General features: G+C 34.4%; 1 protein-coding gene across 1 annotated transcript; it reads right to left on the bottom strand.

The window, feature by feature from the left end:
* Positions 1-9190: 9190 nt before the first annotated feature.
* RCAN1 (regulator of calcineurin 1) lies at positions 9191-20549 on the bottom strand. The gene is made up of 4 exons (XM_015825300.1): positions 20348-20549; positions 16467-16640; positions 13644-13803; positions 9191-12032 (listed from the first exon to the last, which is right to left on the bottom strand). Exons 1-4 carry the CDS (start codon positions 20432-20434, stop codon positions 11860-11862), a joined length of 594 nt encoding a protein of 197 aa, XP_015680786.1. The 5' UTR covers positions 20435-20549; the 3' UTR covers positions 9191-11859.
* Positions 20550-21374: the final 825 nt, after the last annotated feature.

Here is a 21374-nt window from a genome sequence, read left to right as displayed (position 1 = left end):
AGAGAGAGAGAGAGAGAGAGAGAGAGAGAGAGAGAGAGAGAGAGAGAGAGAGAAGATAATATGTACAAAACAAAGTTAACGAATGACTAGAGAGAAAAGTGGAAGAGAGGCATTGAGTGTGTGGAGCAGTTATCGGTTCTTGGTTGGGAAAGAAGAAAAAAGGTCTATGGATGGCATCCCTGGGGAAATGAGGACTCAGAGAGCTCCACTAGAATGGGAAGGAGGGATCTGGTTGGTTGCAGACAGTGGCTTCACTCAAGACCAAGGAGAAGATTGGATGTGGGTGGAGAAGCCCTGGTCTCTGAGGAAGAGAAGACCTGAAAGAGGTTCTTCCCCAAGACAGAAACAGTAAGGTGTTTGGCTGAGCAGATCCAGGAGAAAATCAAGCAGTGGCGAACACACAGCAATGAATTCCAGTTCGTTCTTTTCTTTTCATTTTCATTCCAGAAATGGAAAAGGGAGATGGGGGGGGGGGAATGAAAAGAAAGCAGGAGAGCTAGAGGAGAATAATCTCTGGGAGGAGGAGAAAGCTTGGCATCAGATGAATAGTAGTATTGTGTTGCATACACCGTTGCAAATACCTATTGTAAATATTGTCACTCTATATAGTAAAAAAGCATAAAAGCCTTCACTCTTATTTTTCTGTGTCAATTGCCACCCTCGCACAACAATACAACTCCAATTCAAAAAGGAAATCTGTCACACAGTGACAGCCACTACCATATCTGCTGAAGTTCTGAATGATGCTGAAATCACTTGAGTAAGTAAGTAGCTTTCAAAAAATTGAAAAAGGCACACCTGTCCCTCACCTTCTTAGAGGTGCAACCTGAGGCCTAGATTACCACATCACTTCATTCTGCATTGTGAAAGTGTAGAATGAGCCAAACAGAAGAAACTTCTTTGAGAAGATTGGTCATCATAATATACAACATAAAATTAGGCTAAATAGCAGGAGAGCAGTTTGACATCAGATGATTTACCAAGCAACTAATATCTTTAAAAGTCTTCTTTAGTGTTCTCTAGGTGGCTTTTGAGTTGAATTGCTTCTGGACATTTTATAATTTATTACTTTACTTTAGGATAATAAGATTAATATAAGACTTCTTGCTATCTAATATTTAAGAAATGTATAAGATTTATGCAAGCAAATGTAGCAGGCTTTCTGCACAGGTGACTGTAGCAACAAAGAGCCACAGAAATATGAAGGAAGAAATCTTCTGACCTATATATTGAAACTGTATTGTTCTATTGCAATGTATAATTAAAGCTGCATTAAAATTTGCATATACAAAACATTCCTAGCTTAGAGTTTCAAATCAGAATCTTCTGAATTACTCAAGAAGTGATGAAGTAAATCCAGGAAATTCGGTATGCAAAATGTTGTTTTACTTTTTAGAGTTTCAGCACCTTCCATTCATCTTGCACCACTGATGAGTGCTTAAACTGCCACAAGGACATTTATGGGGAGAGTCTTTTCTAGAGAGGAACACTGAGGAAAAAGGTGTATATTTTTTTCACTATTTTGAACTTTTATAATAATTTTCATTAAAGTTTTAAAGTACAAGTATAAAAAAACTAATACAAGCTAAGAAAAATATGAAAAAGAAAAAATGAAAGTGTAAAGTGTAAAGAGAAAAAGAAAAAAAGGAGGAAGGGGAAATGGGAAATGGGAAAGTGAATAACAAAGAAAAAGAAAACAATGTTTTGAGGTTTTCTGGTTGCTCATTTGGCTGGGAGAGCAAAAATGACTACCTCAATTTTTGCATGTGTAAATGCACATTTGATAAAGGAAATTGATAGCATTCAAGAACAGATCTATTATTTGCCCTGACAATTGAAGAAACCTGATGTACAAAGAATGATAGATTTGAACCACAGAAATTGGCATATAGTTACATTATTTTATATAATTGTCAATTATATTATTGACCTGGTCAATTTCTTAAACGTTTGAGGGGAATGTGGATAAAGCTAAAAGCTGGCAATAACTTAACTGGAACATTCAAAAAAAGAAACTGAAAGCTTGATTTTGGCTGCTCAAGAACAAGCTATTAGAACTAATGTAATCAAGGCCAGAATCGAAAAATCAGCAAATGATTCAAAGTGCAAAGAAACAAGAAAATTGCATAAACTAATTATAAACACACACTCACCAAAATAATTCAATGGAATGCCCTTAAAAATGATCAAGTAGTAATGAAAAACTGGTGGGAGCATATAGTTGAAAAAATAGTTGAAAATCAGCAGGTTAAAACATTATGGGATTTCCAAATATAGACTGATAAAGTCTTAACAAACCAGATTTAACTGTGGCTGAAAAGAAGAAAGTATGAATAATTGAGGTGGTAATACTAATAGTAATAGGAACCCTTGGAACAATACCCAAAGTGCTGCCTAGATACATGGACATTTTGAACTTATTAGACCTAAATATTCTGACTTTGCAAAAAAAAAAAAAAAAACAATACCAAACCCCCCCACCCCACCCTACTCAGAACTGCCTATGTACTCAAAATGCTACCTTAAGAGCTCTTAGTCCTTGATTAGGACTTGAACTATTAAGTTTTTACCATTCCCAGACTGTGAATTGAATGGAAGATTAAATCAATAATAATAACAACACCCAGAATTAACATCCTCAAAATCATCCTTTCTTCCCAAAGAATGTGATTTAGGCAATTTTGTCTGATTTGCGCTGTTATATTAATTTCAAAGACGGGTAAAAGTTCTATAGCTTCAATTTAACATTAAAGTGATTGGATAATATAACTTGCGTAATATCAATAGTTTATGTACACTCTGCTTTTCAAAAGTGGGTCTTTGAGACAATGAGAATTACAGTAAGTGCTGGCACCTAAAGCATGTTAGACAATCACAACATTTGATTAATTCAATATTAGAAACATGTTGTAGAGGAAATAAAATTTGGATTGAACTTTTTTGGGGTCAGAAAGATCATGTGCAAATCTAGTCCATTGAGAGTCCAAGACTAAATATATAGCAAGAGTTACTTAGTGCAGGCTGGCCTTGAACTGATTTACAAGGATAAAATCTGATCTTAAATAAGAGGAACACTAAGAAATATGACAGAATTCAAAATGCATATATAAAACCAACACTATTTATAGAACATATATGTAAACTCTTACTTAGATATGATGTAGAGGCAGAACAAATTAAAATTGCATCATAAAAGAGATGCAAAACTTTAAAGAATCAGAACAAGATTTTAGTATTAAGTTAAAAAATATAAACTATTTTCATACTACAAAATCATTCATGACCTTGCAACTTTTCAATGTCCTACTAAGCATCAACTAAAATTTAAGCAACTCTATGCTCACATATATTTTAGAAATTATATTTAGCATTGATATACATTTTCTATTTTGAAATTTATATTTTAATTTATGTTAATCATCACATTTTAATTTTTACTAGTCCTTGATTTACAACCATTCATTTAGTGACCACTCAAAGTTACAATGGCACTGAAAAAAGTGACTTATTACCGTTTTTCATACTTATTGCAGCATTTCCGTGATCACATGATCAAAATTCAGATGCTGGACAACTGGCTCGTATTTATGATGGTTGCTGTGTCCTGGGGTCTTGTGATCACGTTTTGTGACCTTGTGACAAGCAAATGGGATAGCCAGATTCACTTTACAACTGTGTTACTAACTTAACAACTGCAGAGATTCACTTAGTAATGGAAATTTGGGGGTCAATTGTAGTCGTAAGTCGAGGGCTACTTGAATATAGATACCACTGGACTTATAATAGCTATTATTTGTGTTCTACAATGTATTATTTGTATTCTGCAATGAAACAATGTTTTAAAAGGAAAAGAGGAAAAGAGAAAAAGAAAAAAAGAAAATGGATACCCTTTCTATACATTTAGTTAATATCATATTTTTTAAAAAAGCAGAGATCAAAGGAGAAAAATCCAAATTGAAATAAATGCATAACTGAAGCATGAGCAGCAGAAAATCTTCTGATGCTAAAAAAAATATCAGCTTTTCAAAAATCTATTTTTTCTTCAGAACAAAAAATCTTTCTTACAGAAGTGATTAATTTCTATTTTTAAAGGTTTATACAAACATACATACCATTTGTAGTTTTTGATACAGAGCCAATTTGGAATATGATGTTTCCCCCATAGATTACCATGGTTAGTTTTTTTTCAGTAAAAAATATTTAATTTATCAAAAGCAAGCCCTTTACTTTTGAGGTGGGATTTGTTTGCAAAAACTAAAGTCAAATGTTGAAACCAACAGGGTCTATAATCAAGAGATTTCTTTCTATTAATCTTGCCTTGAACCAACAAAGCATGCAAACACTACAGTCAGTTCCTCACAGAACTGAATTGGTGTAGTCTGTACACCAGGCAGAACTGACACATTAACATGAGGTTCCTGGGGGGGGGGGAATGCCTGAATATGTAAGCTGATGACCTCATTATGCAAATGCAGTAATTTACAGTTGTGTGAAATGTTAGGCTCCAAATATATAAACAGGGTGCATTAAAAGGACAATATTCTCCCCTTCACTTGTTATCATTTTAGATCATGATGGTTTGCTGTGGATGTGACTAAAAGCTCAGTGAGTTTTTTGATTCCTAAACTTAAACTAATGAAAAATGCAAGATCACCATAATCACCCGTTTTAAACTTGCCATTTTGAATGATATCAGAGACTTCGCTAACTCTGAATAAGCCTAATATTGTGTCAATTAATGGCAATTTCGTGGAATATTGGGGTGGAGTGGTGGCTAAATGTCCTTGTTTCATTTTTAAACTTTCTTCTATTTCTGTAAGCTTACTTTAATCTATAGCCTATGAAAATTTGCTGAACTTGTATTTATTTTTCCTAGCCTATTATTCATGAACTTTTCTTCTTTTTTATATATTATTCTGAAATTTTCAAATGATATATACTAGCTTTTTTCATATCTCCCCCCAGATGAGTCTGGAGTATTTTCCAATGGCAGTATAGACTAGGCCTTAATGGGAGAGCACTTGGCATATGAAACCTGGGCTACAAGAGAAGCTAAATAAGAGGCTTTTTTTAGAGTCATGACTTCCCTGAAGCTAGGGACCTAATTTGGATAGATGGTGTTGTGTCTTACATTTAACAGGATCATTGGGCATAGAAAAGTACAATTTGATATAGAAAAGACACATTCCTTCCGATTCCTTTTTTCCCAGAGATTTAATAATCTAATAATAATTTCAGGAGACCTAATGATTAAAGGCTTCAAGCTAGAAATTGGGAAACTATAAATTTTTAAGCCTTAAGCACAAAACCAGCTGGGTAACTTTGGGTTACTCGTGTTTTCTCAACTCTAGGAAGCAGGCAATTGCAAACCATTTTTGAAAAACTTTGCCGAGAAAACTACAGGGACTTATCCAGACAATCTCTGAAAATTGAATGTGATTGAATGGAAGAAAAAAAATATACTTTCTGTAGCAAAAACCAGAGTTTCCCTTACTGGCTTAAATATTAACCTACTAATTATTGTCTTACCCTAACCCACTTCTTTAGGTATATGAAAAATATCCCATTTATTTCAATGTACATCCGTAAGATATGAGTAGATGTCAGTAAGACATCTATATCATTATACCTGATACATCCTTTTAACATTCACAATATTGTATTCCTGAAACAGACTTCTTGGGACATATTCTTGAACCTGCCACTGTGGTAGTTACATGTAAAATTCTGAACTCAGGTTAACAAAGCACAATTGTTATATTCACATGATAAACTCATACAATATAAATCAACCTTATTGTAGCCAGGCATTATTGGTCTAGAGTTATTTTGTTGCAGAGAATACCTGCTTTGACAACTGATGCACCATTTAAACAGTGGCAGAAGGCTATATCTAAATCTGTATGGCAGGGGGAAACTATGTTAAATATAGGATGTTACAAGATGCAAAGGAAAGATTGGATATACAGATTTGAAATTGAATTTTGCAGCTTCTTGTTTGGTTTGGATAAAAGAGTGGTTACTACTGAGAAATAGAAGGCGCTTAGTGTTAGAAAACCTGAGATTTAGGTAAAGTGAATATTCATGATACAATAAAGTAAGAGCTAATATTGATTGTTTTAAAAATGCCATACTGAGAATGTAGAATAGATACAAATACAGATTTGACTGAAAACACATTGTGGCTCTCAGCAGAAGCAGCTTTTTATAGATTAGAAATACTAGGCAAAAATAAATGGGAAACTCATTGTGAGATACTAGAATTTTGTCAAGGGGAATACAAAATAAAATCAAGAGAAGAACTGGTGATAGAGACCATTGCCAATGGTTTTCTTATTTATTTATAGCTATTAGGAAGATTTAAATTAGATAAGTGTTTATCTTGAAATTCTAGAGCAAAAGTAGGGCACAAATCCAACAAATGAATTATATCTCTAATGAACACATTCTATTTCTTTAATATGCTTCATACTCTTATATTTAGATTAAAGTGACAGAATAACAGAGTTGGAAGGGATTTTGGAGGTCTTCTAGTCCAACCTCCTGCTCAAGCAGGAGATCCTATGCAACTCCAGACAAATGGCTGTCCAATCTCTCTTCTTAAAAACCTCCATTGATGGGGCATTCACAACTCTCTTATCCCATATACTTTGCTTCTGTATTTGAACCAATGGAAGAATCTTTACGTACAAGAGAAGATTAAATAGCACATTTTCAGCAAATATCTAACTGATCATGCTCAATGAAAATAAAGGTGCAATTAAATAATTATAGCCCAGTTAACTTTATGCTGATAAGTTCATGATAATAAGTTACAACTGTTTCATCACCTAGTCCCATTTCTGATTTAAAAAATCTCTATAAATTAAATCTCACCTTCAGTGGATTTTAAATCCTTAGTATATTCAAACACTGATTTAAAAGGGTCATTTATTTAAAAGTGTTATCTTGTTTCCTTTAGCCTGTTGTGTCTTTAGTCTTGGAAGCCTTTCTTTTAGCTGACAATGAAGTAAATTTACTAGTATTTTATAAGACCAATTGCTTTACTGAATTCAGATTCCAATAAATGTTTAGAAATTAATTTCTGCAAACTTCCAAAGATATCTTCAAAATGCCATTTCTCTTTTAATACATTCAATATATAATTATTTTCAGGCATGTTTAATCATAGTAAATTGAACGTGAATTTGCTAAAGATTGTATCCTAATCCCAAGAAAAAAGTGGTGGACTAGTAAAAACTGGTAACTGTCTGAGCTATTAATTCACACATCAAAAAGCAGCATTATAGAACTGGATTAATTCATGTTATATATCAAAGAAAGAAATTAAGCAGAATCATGTCTCATTTTGGAGTTATTCTTTTCTCTGTTGCATATATCTTGGCTGCAAGATATTTCATGAAAGCTCAAGGCAAAGGTAAATTAAATCAAATCCTAATTTGATAATAAGGCACAGATTTGGTAATTTGGTAATAAGGCACAGATATCAAACAAATGTATGCATATTTTCCATTTATTGAGAAAAAAAGATTGGAGGAAATATTAACTTGCATTCATAAAATAAAAAAGTGCAAATAACTATGAAGCAGTCAGGCCTCCTCAACCAAATCAACAGTAATTAATGGTTGAAACAGTAACTTTCTTCTTGAAATAATTTCTACAATTATGCCAGTTGTTAGGAAATAGGAACTATATCAAAACTAAGCAGTGTTGTCCTGTCTGGCCTGCCTGGCTCATGAATGCAATAATGGAAAACCCAAGAGACTCATTTTTTTCTATCACAGCAATTACATGAAAGCAACATTAGTCTTGGATCTCACTTGGAAAGATCCAATGTTGCATGGAAACGGGTAGCTTCAACATTAACAGAAGGAAAAATGGAGATTCAGTCAACAGGTTGGTTGCAAGCCAGGGAAAGATGCTACTACTCAAAATATAAGACATTCCCATTCCTCTGACATACCACTGGACTAAGGGAGTAATAGATGCCTAGCAAAAAGATATCATGTATAAAGTTTTTTTTATCTGTGCTTTATATATGAACTAGTGCAGGGGTGTCAAACTGCCGGCCACGGGCCGGTTTCATCATACCGGAGCCGCGCCCACCCCATTGCCAGCAATGGCAAAAAAGCTCCGATACGTTGCACGATGTCATGTGACGTCGCGAGTTTGACATGTCTGAACTAGTGTTTGGAGCAGTGTTTCTCAACCTTGGCAACTTTATAAGATACATGGACTTCAATTCCCAGAATTCCCCAGCCATGATGGGTTAATGTTGAAGATCTATCAATGTATTATAGTCCTGGTTCTGACTTGACTCAACAACTGTAAAAGTCAACAAAAATAATTATTTTATTTTTCCAGGATTGGGTCACAATAAACAGATAAAAAGGGTACAAAACAAATGTATTCTTTCTCATCTGAGCAAATATAGAACAGCTATTTTTCCTTAAAAAGAGGAGAAAAATGAAATGTAGCACTTTTGGGGCGCTTAACATTTTTGTGAGAAAATGTCACTTAATAAAACTGGACCACTGATGTTTTATGCATGTTATCAAAAATATTATTACATTACATTATTAAATATTAAGTTTAATAAGTCAGTGGTGTGGGTAATAGGAATAGGAATCATAATGTGCATGGCTATCCGCTTCCTTGGAATAAGATAGGGATGGTAAAATACATTTTAATATGCATCATAATGGAATTTATCATGCATTTGTTTTGAGCTTTCTAGATAAAATTGTATAGAAATGGAATGTTCTAAGCAATCTCAAAGTTTATGAAAGTTGCTTTTACTCAAGCAGTTTTTTTATTTGCAATTAGGATTCTTAGCAGGTTAGTTTCACCAGCTTATTATAGCAATTAATGCTATATTATTGGGTATTTAGCACACCCTGCAGGACAAGAGAAGTACTCCAAATAATTCTTATTACCTGTCATGCAAATAATAAGCATGGGACATATTAAATAAAATTCTGAAAACTTAATTCTTCTTATATTTTTAATAACTGCTTGTAAATTTAACTTTATATTCTAATTTATGTAAGTTTCTTTTATACATGTTAGTGACAACTAAAGAAGACATGTTTCTTTTTTGCTAGTTATTTTTATGAGGAATCTTAGTTCCAAATGTAATGAAAACAATAACAACCCCAAATCTGAAAAGTATATTTTCTTGAGTATAATATTTGGCAAGAACAAAGGACTGTCCATAATTTTTTAATCAATTAAGTTACACAAAACAGAAGCAAAACATTGGAGTATACCTGTTCAAGAGTTCCAGATCCTGCCAGCATTACAGATGCCTTATTTTGAACTGGTAAATTCAGGCACAGAGATGTAAAGTTCCACATTCTGATCAATATATACAGTACACTCAGCATGTTTAACATTTTTGTGTGAAATATGAACAATTGGTATCTTCTAGTCCTCAGAGCTTTCAGCATACATTTAAGAGAGATTTTTCAAGTATATAGGGCACAACTAGAATATTACAAATACAAGACATTCTGTACTGCTGGCTTTATAACGCTATTTATTCGACACTGGCTATGTCTCTTCTAAAGTGGAAATCCCTTGTATCATACTTTGTAATTAAAGAATAGCTTCTTTTCATCATGTCTCCTACTGACATCTGTAAACAAAACAAAGCAACAACAAAAGCCAACCAGGAATTTTTTAAAAAATGTGAGCAACCTGAAAATAAAAAGACTGAAAAAGGACTTTTTCATAGTCAGCAGATTGTGAAATGTATTTTGTTTAAAGCTTTTTAAATCCACTTGACACTCTATTATCAAGGGAATACCTAGAAACATTTACAATGTGGTGCCATTTGGCAGTTGAGGGCAGTTTGGCTTTCAGTGGTAGCTAATTGGGCTACAGTGCATCCTTCAATAATAGTTTGGAAGAAATATTTCAGATCTTGTACAAACTCTGCACTTACTATTCGGAAAAACAGACTTTTTTTCAGGCTTCTGTAGAGACATGAAACAAAATGGCTATTTTAAAGGATTGATTCATTAACATTAACATGATTCTTAAAGCAGCCACATTGCTTTTTAGGCTCATATGCAAGAATTAAATAAATTGAGCTACTTTAGAAAATAGCAGAAAGATGCTATAAGGGTATAAGGTCTGAATTGTTTCTGTAATTTGCATAGCCCTAATAAAGAATAGTAAGTCAGTAAGCAAGCAAGTAAGTAAATAAATAAATAAGTAAATGAATAAATAAGGAGTAAAGTATCTACCACAATGTATTAAGGAAAATCATTGTGACTTTGAATGACGTACTAGGAATTATAGTTGAGTTCCCAAGCTGTGTGCTGTTAACAAACTCACAGGGGCATCATTTATTTGCAAAGTTGGGGTTTGCAACGTGTAATATTTATGAAGCTGATTTTTTTGGCAGTTGCTCTGAAAAAAAGCAGGTATTGTGTGAAAATCAATGTGGAACAGGAAATGAGGGTGGAGGTGTCCAATCTGATTCCAAGATTTGAGAAGTTGTGTGCCCAAACATGCACAGATTCCTTTAGTAATTGTGGTTATTTAAAAATAATTTTTAAAAAAACATTGGAATTTACTTGTATTTTTTTTTCAAATGACTATTAAGTTGATAGGACATAACACCTTACTGTTTGAACCTAACTACTTAATAAATGAAATTGTTAAATATTTCTTTTGGTCTAGAGCTGCCTTGAAATAATTACCGTGACATGAATAGCGCTGTGAGTCAAGAAAGTTTGGAAATCTCTGGTTTAGGGTTATTTAAGCAAAATACAGTTCTATCAATCAGTTACTGCCATGGGAGCGGATGGGAATGAAATAAGCATTCAATTGTTGCAACAATCTCTCGAGATTCATGAGGAGAAAAAAGGCAGAATTCATGTTTCTTAACAAGATAAATATACTCAAGCAACTTTAACAACACTTAACAGCAACAGTTATAAATGTATACATTTGTGACTAGGACAATACAAGCTTATATCCTCTCAACCGTTGAGAAAACTGTAACAGTATTTGCAATTCCTTTTCCTTCTGGTCAATAAAGAAGTCAAGGTAGCTTAAACCAATATAAATATTTCTTTTTAGAATAATTTAAAGTAATTCATCCATTGAAAGAATGCACAGATATTTTATACATTTTCTACAAAACCATACATTGGCAATTAACATTAAGAAACATTATTTCACTAAGCTTAAAGGCGTTGTTCTGAAAGTGTCCCTACTAAAAAACCAAACAATTCAGAAAGAAAGCTGAATATTTGAGATTATTTTTTAACATAAATTAAAAGTACAGATCAATTTGAACAAGTTTACTGTTTTAGATCTATATGCATGCACAAAAATCTAATGTGGAAAATGACTAACAATTTTATTACTTCATGTTTAAAACTTTTCGCTGTATTTCCAGATGCTTTATGCCAGCTGAAATTCCTAACACGCTTTTCTATGACTCATTTATTCCAATGTGTTCACTAGTGACTGTATTTTAGAAATACAATATATGTAATTGTCTCATGAATTAGAGGAATTTTTCACAGAATGAATATATTAACAGGGAAGGCATCGTGCTAGATTTCAGATATCTGTAGTATCTGAATAATTCCCTAAATATAAAGTATATATTTCTGCTTCCAATGCCCCCGTTTGATTATTCTCCAAGACAACCATTCAGAAAGTTCATACCGCAATCTGTCTCATGAGCCATTCAACAAGCAAATGATAACTTCCCTTTCCGAAAAGGGAAATTTTATATAAAAATTTCTGCTTCCACCTCTAGCGTCATGAAAGTGTGGCGTGCTATCTCTTCAAAGTCTCCTTGAGCATGTCAGTTTGGAACTGAGAACTTTATATAGTTCAGCTTTGATAAGCTGGAGTATAGTCTGGCCGCCTAGTATTAATAATTTTTGGCTTTGGTTTCTTGACTACTTCCATTGCTTCGTCTGACTCAAGTTCCTCATTGCTTTCACATACATGGACCACCACGCTAGGAGTAGTTTCAGTTGCAGCATGAAGTTCATACTGATCTCCTAAAATGTATTTAAAAAACAGTAAGTGATAATTGTAAGTGATAATTGTACACTTAATAACACATACAATTTCCCAATTGAATTTATTGCACATTGCCATTGGTTAAAAAAGTCGCAATATGATGTCGTGTATAATATCTAGCTGCTTGGCTTTCTGAATCCAGAATGCTGCTTCCAGACTTCCAATGGCGAATTCAGAAATATCTAACACCTTCTCAATTTTGATAGAACAAAATATTCTCTTTTATTACTTCTGAGTAAAGAATTGCATTAAAACTGACTGAATTAATTTTATTTATCATATGAATCTCATTTTTTCTTTCCCCCCTCCCTTTATGTTTGGTTTATTTTAATCGAAGTAACCTATGTTACTGTATTATAACTGATGCATTATTTCACCTTTTGTTTGTTTATAAAAAAATAGGTCAAAAGAAAGTTAAGGATTCCATTGCTAGTTCCTGATTGTTTCATTCCTTAATCCTGTTCCTAATTAATCCTTTTAAATTATTCTAAACATAAATATAATATGACTTCTAGGGTCATATATACCTTGAAAATTATTAAATTTTAAAGGAGGATTTATTTATTTACCTTAAGCTTTTAACCATTTTTAAAGGAAGTTACACAGGAAGATAAAAACATTATGGAAAATCTTTTTACTGATGCATTCTCCTTTTCCCATCCATTTGTTCCCCCAATCTAAATATGTTTACTACACTTTGAATATTTAAGGTTATTGCTTGTATCTAAAACAAAAATGAATGAATGATATCTTGAAAATGATTTAGAAGTATTTTGGACCAAGCACAATAAATTTCTGCTAAAGTAGTCCAACACGTTACCATGTTCTGCATGAGCCTGAATAAAATACAGGTATCTTCTACTTACGATTGGTCGCTTAGTGACCATTTGAAGTTATGAAAGATCCTCTAAAAAGTACTTATGACCATATTTGAAATTCTGATGGATGCCCCCCCCATGGTAAGGAGACCACATTTTGGGAACTTGGCAACCAGTCTGCATTTTCGACCATTTATAGCAGGGGTCTTCAAACTTGGCCCTTTTATGACTTGTGGACTTCAACTCCCAGAATTCCTCAGCCAGGCACACTGGGTGAGGAATTCTGGGATTTGAAGTCCACAAGTCATAAAAGGGCCAAGTTTGAAGACCCCTGATTTACAGTGTCCCGCAGTATGTGACCATTCAGTTTCCGCCAAAACACCCCTATAACGAACAATGGGTTCACTTAATAACAACAGCATTTGCTTTATGAGCACTACATAAAAAGATTGTAAAGTCAGGTCGGTCACGTGATGACCTGCTTAATAACTGTCATTACAACCATAATTGCTGGCTCAATTACAGTTGTAAGTCAAGGGCTACATGTATACAACCTCTTTAAGCATTGCATGTTCTTTTAATGGATAATGGAGCAACTTCTTAGAGCAGCATTTTTCTCCAAAACTCACATGGAAATCAAGAATAAAATTCCATGCTTTATGAGCATACATTTTACACATCCCCCATATAGAGAGAGTAATATTATTAAATTAAATAGGAAAAAATAACATGAATTTGAGTTATTAAGAATTCAGATTTAAAATGTCTTACCTGGTCCTAATTTGGAAATTGCGTATAAAAGATCATAATTAATAGCAGGTGTAGCGTCATCTGCTTGTTCCCAACCAACAGGAGGAGACGATGGAGGAGAGATCAGGAATTGTTTCTGTGGATCAGGTGGTGCTAAGTGTGTATTTCCAATATACAATCTCTATAAAGTTATAAAAATGCATTCTTATGTTTATGCTGGCAATTATATGACATGAAAACGATGGCATGCATATAGTTGGGCTGCTTTGCACATCATCTCACTTCTATTTATAAAAAAGAGACTGACCATTTTTTAGGCTTTTGTACAAGTTTGAAAGAGAGATGCCACTGCTTTTAAGGAATCTACTCATCAAAATGATCCTTACAGCAGTGGCAACTTTCTCTTTGTGTGGAAAACTAGAAAAGATCAGGCTCATATAATGTTGCCAGGCTATTCAGAGATTGAGTATGGAGAAGGCAATAAATACTGAAGACATAAAAGAACAGAATCCTCACATTATTAAGATCAAGAATAGAGCATCATAACTTCAGTTAAAAACCTGACTAAAATGTCAAAAACATAAAAGGTTTGAGCATTCACACCAAATCATAATTAACGAGAAAAGGTTATGTAGGTTTTATGCAGCAAAACAAATACTTTGAACTTGACTTGGTAACAAGACCGGCAGTTAGTCCACTTTCTTTAAGCAGATATGTTCAAGCAATTTCATTTCCTTCAGTCTTTAGTACTCAGCTGTGGCATCTGGGCCAACTTTATAGACTGCTTCATGTAACGTTCACTGTAATTAATCTCATCTTCAGGTTAACAGCTCACAGATCAATTGGCCAAGTCTAAAACTAAATCTTGATGTTGTTCTGAAAAGTTACTCTTTTCCTCTTGTCCCTATGTCGATAATGACTACTCCAAGAGCAACCACAGACTCAGAAGGAATGCAACTCTGTCAAGAATGGGCAATCTCTCTAATTTCATAGGACTTCTGGATTTCATAGTACCTTCATCTTGTTTTCATTCAGCATCAGCTTACTGGCGCTAACTCAAGCTACCATTGCATCCAGATGCTGATCAAATGACTGTATACTACCTTTGTGCTTACATAATCAAGAGAAGCAGAACTGGGCATCATCATGATAGCTCATTTCAAATCTCAATATATTTTGGCCAACTATTTCAAACAGATATTAACTATTGTTAAGAATAAAATATAACCATGCAGAAATTCACAGCTTAACTGTCCTGTGGCTGAAGTATTATCACCCAACATTACCTTCCATATTGAATAACTTTGTTGTAAGAACTAGGCAAATGCAGTTCAAAAACAAATGCTAGAATAATATTAACCTCGAAACCTGACCTTATAGGTACAAATGGCACATCACAAAGCTGTTCTAGAAGAATGTCATATTAACCACTGAGACTGAGGAAGATCAAGAAGAATGGGAGACATTATAAGTCAAGATGGCAAAGACTGATTCAGCTCCACAACCAGCCTGCATACTAAGGGTTGCTGATTATGCTATTTGTAGAAGAGGCTTGTCCTCTCCCATAGCAAGCAACTACTATTAGCAGTTAGTAATGGAAATTACAGGTCAGTATCTTACGTGTGCTTATTCAGAGGACAATTCAAGCTAGAAAAACAATTCCAAGAGCAAAATAGCGATTACTTCTGATAAAGCATTTTGAAGTAGATCACCGGTATCAACAGACAAAGCACATATATTGATACATCTTTTGGTTATAGCAGATTTACATTTTAAAAAGCATTCTAGATTACACGATCCCTTAGCAACTGATGCAGTACTGACCACCACCCCCCAACTTCATAGTATAGGTGACATTTGTTTCCCATAATTTGGAAATGGAGTCTAAACAATATTATCTGTAATGAACATTTTTGCATACGTACAAAATGTGACCTGTGGTAGGTTTTTTGTTATTTTTCTATTTATTTGAGCTTTTGACCATATGTAATTTACTTTTTTTACTTATTGCCTTTGTTCTTGTATTTTAATATTGCATTTTATTACTTGTGTTACCTAAAGAATATGTGTTCTTAAGTAGCCTATATAAAAACTAAAACATTCAGGTATACTTATGTCCTACTTTAAATCCTGAGGTGGAGTGATGAAAATAATACTTTGATCACATCAAGCTCAATTTTCCTATTTTTAAAGACATTTTATGGAAATGTCTGAATTGCTAAACAACACACACACACACACACACACACAGAGAGAGAGAGAGAGAGAGAGAGAGAGAGAGAGAGAGAGAGAGAGAGAGAGAGAGAGAGAGAGAGAGAGAGAGATTTTCATACTTAGGGATGAACTGTGATAATTCCACATCTCCCAGAATCCATAATTTATTAAGTAACTTTTAATAGCCAGATTTTATTTCAATTCTTGAAGTAGGAGGCCAAATACCAAATCTACAGAGTTTAATTTTCAACTGGTGGTCTGGAAGCTCTACTTACAAAAGTCTCTATTAATATCACTAGATATCTAGTCAATAGATAAAGTGTTTTTGGAAAAGCAGACCATGCAACATATGCCTTTTTTCTGAAGTATCTCGGAATGTTTTAAAATATCAGCTAATCCATTAAACAGTAGATGCGATAGATGAATAGATTCATGCAAAGTAGATAGAAATAAGGGAAACTTAGTCATAAATAATGCAAGTTTCACCGATTTCTAGCTCATATATTGTGCAGGCATGATGTATTCTAACTGCAGTACAGTAGAGGAATGGGAAACTAAGCAAAAAAATAAAAATATAAGAACTATTTAAAAAGCTATTAAACGATAACTGGTTAGATTACCTTGACTTACCTGAGCAAAATATAGTTTAATTTCCTTTCCAAGAAATTCTGTCTTGTGTAACCGAATTTTAACCTCAGCTGCTGATAAAGGATTGCTGAAGTTCAGCCTTATTCGTTTAAAACTCTTGAAATAATGAAAGGTGACATCCTTGTCATATGTTCTAAACAGAGCTTCAAATCTGCCCTGAAAAATAAACATGTGAACAGTTAACAAGAATATAGCATTCCTGCCTATCATTTATTGATCCATAAACAAAGCCAGAAGTATTTCAAGACAGTTTCACTTTCTGAATTAAGTACAATTCATAAAAAATGCAACTATAAACCAAAACACAAGCACATTTTCTGTGTACCTGGGCTCCTATGCCTTTCAAATTTTGAGTATAGCTACCAAGACCTTGCCCAGTTGTTGTTACTGAATTATAATTTTTAATCCAATTGTAAGAGAAAATGGTTAATAATTACATTTATTCATCTGCATTGTACGTTAATTAAATATACATGCAGATAAGAACAAATTTAGTGATCTAGTTCTCTCTCTCATTGTCAACATCTCTTGCAGAACCTAACAGAAAACTTCCTCTGTCTTCTTCTATACCAGTGGTGGCGAACCTATGGCACGGGTGCCAGAGGCGGCACTCAGAGCCCTCTCTGTGGGCACGCGCGCCATTGCCCCAGTCCTAGGCCTTCAGCTGGGTTTTATAAAACCTTTTCGCTTTAGGCCTCCGCCGCCGTGTGCAAAAAAAAAAGTTTCAATCAGTCAATTTCAACTTCTCGCAGGGAAAAAAAAAGATCTTGCAAAGTTGGAATTGGTTGATTGAACTTTTTAGTCCCACCCAGTCTGCCGTTACCACCATAGCCACGTCCACCCAATGGGCCACGCCCATCCAATGGGCCACACCCACCCAATGGGCCACACCCACCCAGCACTCGACGATGCATAAGTGGGTTTTGGGTTGCAGTTTGGACACTCAGTCTCTAAAAGGTTCGCCATCACTGTTCTATACTTTATTTCCCAAATGCCTATGTGTCAGTTCGCAAGTGCTCCCAGGAAGGTCAATTCTCTCTCCCCCCCCCCCACCTTCCTGTATGCCTGGTAGCATTAGCATCCACCCCCATCACAAATTCCCCTTGTTATGTATATTACTGCAACGAAGAGCCATATTCTCAGGACAGATTTAGTTTGGGGCTGCAAAGAAAAAGAAAATGTTATAGTACAATCCTCTGGGTGGGGCAACTGAGGAGCAGCTCAAAATGCAGCGACTGCCCCATTCTAAGTTCCCCACCCTCCCTTCTGGTTGCATGACTCAGAGCATATACTCCCTGTTCTGTGGTTGTCAATGCATACATAGGCAAAAACGTAGCAGACCCAACACAGCAAGAAAGCAGAAACACATATGGATACAATACAATGGAGTATAAAAAGAAGAAAAAGTGCTTCTTTCTGCCATTGCTGGCAAAGGGGCTAGAAAGAATCCCAAGAAGCCATGTTCTGCATGATTTCCCTACTTTGTTTTCTCTTAAGAACATTTGTGATCAGTACTAAACTACACACACCTCTATTTTTTTAACTAGGTAAAAGCATCCTTCATTTCTATATAGAAATAGAGGCCCCCAGAGGCAGGTTTCCATTCTAATTATACATGAACATCAACAGAGTATGGGCTACAACACACAAACTTAACCAGAATGCGGAGAAGAGATTGAAAATTGCCTAAAGACACTCCTTTCCTTGTAAACCAGTGACTATTTACAACTAGTGCATAACGTATCTTTCTTTCTTTGTTTTTAAACTGCTACAGTTGCAGGGTAAGGAAAAGATCAAATTCAGAATCACTGAGGCTATATGCTTATTCCATAACTTAGCAACGATAACAAAAATCTCCCAACAAGCTACTGAATTGAAAAAAGGGAACAATAAGGCAGCATATATACTGGTGTTATTAAATATCATTGCTATCAACACTATTTTTCAATGTCGTTTGGAAGATTATCTATTGGGCAGGGCTGCAAATTTTACTTATATCATCCATTCAAATGACAGTTATTTCAAAAACAGTAACTAAAATGTAAAATTTAACTATGAGCTACATTGTTAGCCATATAAGTAGCCGTTAGCATTATAATATATAAAAGAAAACTAAAGCTATACTGAATGTATTACTGACATAGAGTTTAACAGATCTATGAAAAATGTTTAACAAGATATATTTCTATTTCACCAACGTCCTGTGCCAGGAAAATCAGCATCAGCTAGAGAGGTAACTAACTGCTTCTTATAAATTCAGAACATCTAACTCACTCTTTGTCTTTCCTAGTCATACCTGGAATGAAAATTATATACTACTTTACTGTCCCTCTTCTTTCTTGCTGTGTAGCTATAGACAGATCCATAGGCTGGGCCTGCCAAGAAGATGGTAATGCTGTTTTGGTCTATCAACAACTCTAGAGAAACTATACAGCATATCACAATCATATGTTCTAATATAAGAAATATGCAAAACTAAGGTGACGATGCAGGATACAACTAGATATAGTTTAATGAGGATATTGGGTGCTTCATTGGCTGAAGTGAAGTCTGCATTTAAAAGAACTTCATGAATACAACAGTTGCTGGCCCCCAATAATATAACTTTTACTGTCTGCTTTCATGTACATAAATCTGCCAACAACTGCCTTTCCTACTGAGGCACTGCTATTGGAATATGCCATTAGAAATGTCAAGCACATATTCAACCCACAATTAATAAAAACAGATGCTATCTTCCACTAGGAGTGGAATTTAGAAGGAGACAGTGTTTTTATATCTTCCTTTTTATTCACCACCAGAAGCAAAATATAATAATCTTACTTTAGCTAATCTGAAAAATTAACTAGTGACTGAATGATTAGGATTTTTAAAATATTACAGTTGATAAAATATTCAAATCAACAAAATTATTAGCATGGAAGAAATGATTTAATTACACCTTAAAATAATATTGTAATTGTTTAGTAATTATTTTATTTCATTTTAGAATTATAATTATTTTAGCATTTATATGAAAATTTGAACATCCTTAAAAAATAAAACGTTCAGGAAAATGTGAGGCTGCTCCTTTATAATACAGTTATTTGGGGCCCAAGAAATGTAGAAATAGATAAAAGGAATGACTGTTCTTTAAAGTTTAAGTCACAATATCCATGTTGTTAACTCCCACCCCAAAATACTCTTGCATCTTATTTTCATCAATAGAACAGAGGAAAAATAAAATTAAAAGACAAATAAAGCATAAAGGAAGATATTGGAAATGAAACAAAATATAACATACATTATGGAAAAATTCGCAACTATAAAAGGTTATAATGTTAACTTAATGAAAATGATGTTTAAATTCCAAAAATTCCTTAGATAAATGTACATTTCTGCTGGACTTTGGAAAGTGGTTGAAGAATTTTTAATATTATTAGGCTACCAATCTATGATGTAATAAGAATATATCCCATGGAATTCAGTGTTGCTTTATCTTAGACAGATATACTGTTAATCTTTAATTCTTCTATTCCAGTTATTTGTACAGTACCAACTAATATTATTGAATTCCCAGCACACTCAGAAGCATTGTGTGCATAACCAACGGAAGCATTAAAGATTTTATCTTTTGTCCAGAAATACTTGACAACTTGCAAATAATAAACAAAATATTTTAAGATTCTTTATGAGCTTGCAATCTAATAACATGAGAAATTTCTAAATCACACAAAAACATCAAAAGCACATCAGCTTCTCTACCTTGAAATGTTAACAATGCATCTGTTATTTTTGACCAAGTCAATGTTCTCAATACACTCACATTTCCCAGTATGCTATATGCCTTTCCCTAAAGCAGTTTTAATGTCAAAAAGTCTTACCCTAATTTCCGGTTGATTGAAAATCTTGTTGTCTGCAACACAAGCAATCAAGGAACCAAAAATGTAATCAAAGTTCCTGAAATGCATTTTTGCTTTCTTGTAAAGACTGCCAGGAGGAGCTCAGCACAAGACCAAGAAAAACACTTTTTGAAGAAGCAGTTCAGTACTGGAAAGACAGCTTATAAAAGAGACTGAAGTCCAGCCCCTCGGCAAGAACAAAAAAAACCCAACACCCCAAGTTTTAGAGCATCCCGTATGTGACAGCAAATTCCTGAGCAAAGTTCTGCCACATAGTTTCAGGCTGTCAGGGATAAAATGTAAGCTTCAGCTGGAAAGAGGTGACGTAAGCATTTTAGTCAGTTTCCCTATGCTAATTAACTTTGCTCTGGAGTATGGAAAAAACAGCCGAGGTTTTCATAGGCAGCTGCTTTATCAACTCCTCTTGCAGCATAGTTTCCATTACTAGTAACTCCATTTAGCACTCAGACAACATACTCTTCACTTGAATAGGACAACCCACTTTAAGATGGAAAAAGTTACTATCTGAGGACTAAGGTTAGCTGCAATAAACAGTAATTAGCTGGCAGGAAATATTTCAAGACTTTGGAAAACTAAGAACAAATCTTAGTCACTATACAGTCAAAGCCTATATACGTTTACTCAGAATTCAGTCCCACGGGTCTTAATAAAACAAATATAGCACTCCTAAACTTGTATTTTCCATGGCTGAGTTAGTTTTAAAATGAATTCTAGAAAAAACAAATCCCTTCAAGTGTATGCTGCCTTTTTTGTGGCTAAGAGCCTCATTTCTCTCTTTTAAGTTACTGGCCTTATCAGGGCTTTTTTTCTCGGAGAAAAGGTGGCGGAACTCAAACCTGGCCACGCCCTCATCAAACCCTAGGACCGCCCCTTTAGAGAACAGGAATGCAAGTAAAATTTGGGAGGGGCTATTTCCGGTGTGGGAGGGGCTATTTCCGGTGCGGCCGGCCCGGAAAAAGGTGCCGGAACGCGGTTCCGCCGCGTTCCG

This window comes from Protobothrops mucrosquamatus, unplaced genomic scaffold (assembly GCF_001527695.2).
Source record: "Protobothrops mucrosquamatus isolate PMUCROS unplaced genomic scaffold, P.Mucros_1.0 scaffold2587, whole genome shotgun sequence".
NCBI classification, from domain to species: domain Eukaryota; kingdom Metazoa; phylum Chordata; class Lepidosauria; order Squamata; family Viperidae; genus Protobothrops; species Protobothrops mucrosquamatus.
The sequence above is the reverse complement of the archived record's forward strand: the minus strand, read 5'-3'. Positions and strand labels throughout refer to the sequence as shown.

Excerpts from the sequence above, each read along its gene's own strand:
- RCAN1 (XM_015825300.1), bottom strand. The coding sequence starts at position 20,434 with ATGCATTTCAGGAACTTTGATTACATTTTTGGTTCCTTGATTGCTTGT. Across the intron at positions 16,641-20,347 it reads TCAATCAACCGGAAATTAGG|GGCAGATTTGAAGCTCTGTT; the intron begins GTAAGACTTTTT and ends TTTATTTTTCAG. Across the intron at positions 12,033-13,643 it reads AATTTCCAAATTAGGACCAG|GAGATCAGTATGAACTTCAT; the intron begins GTAAGACATTTT and ends AATACATTTTAG.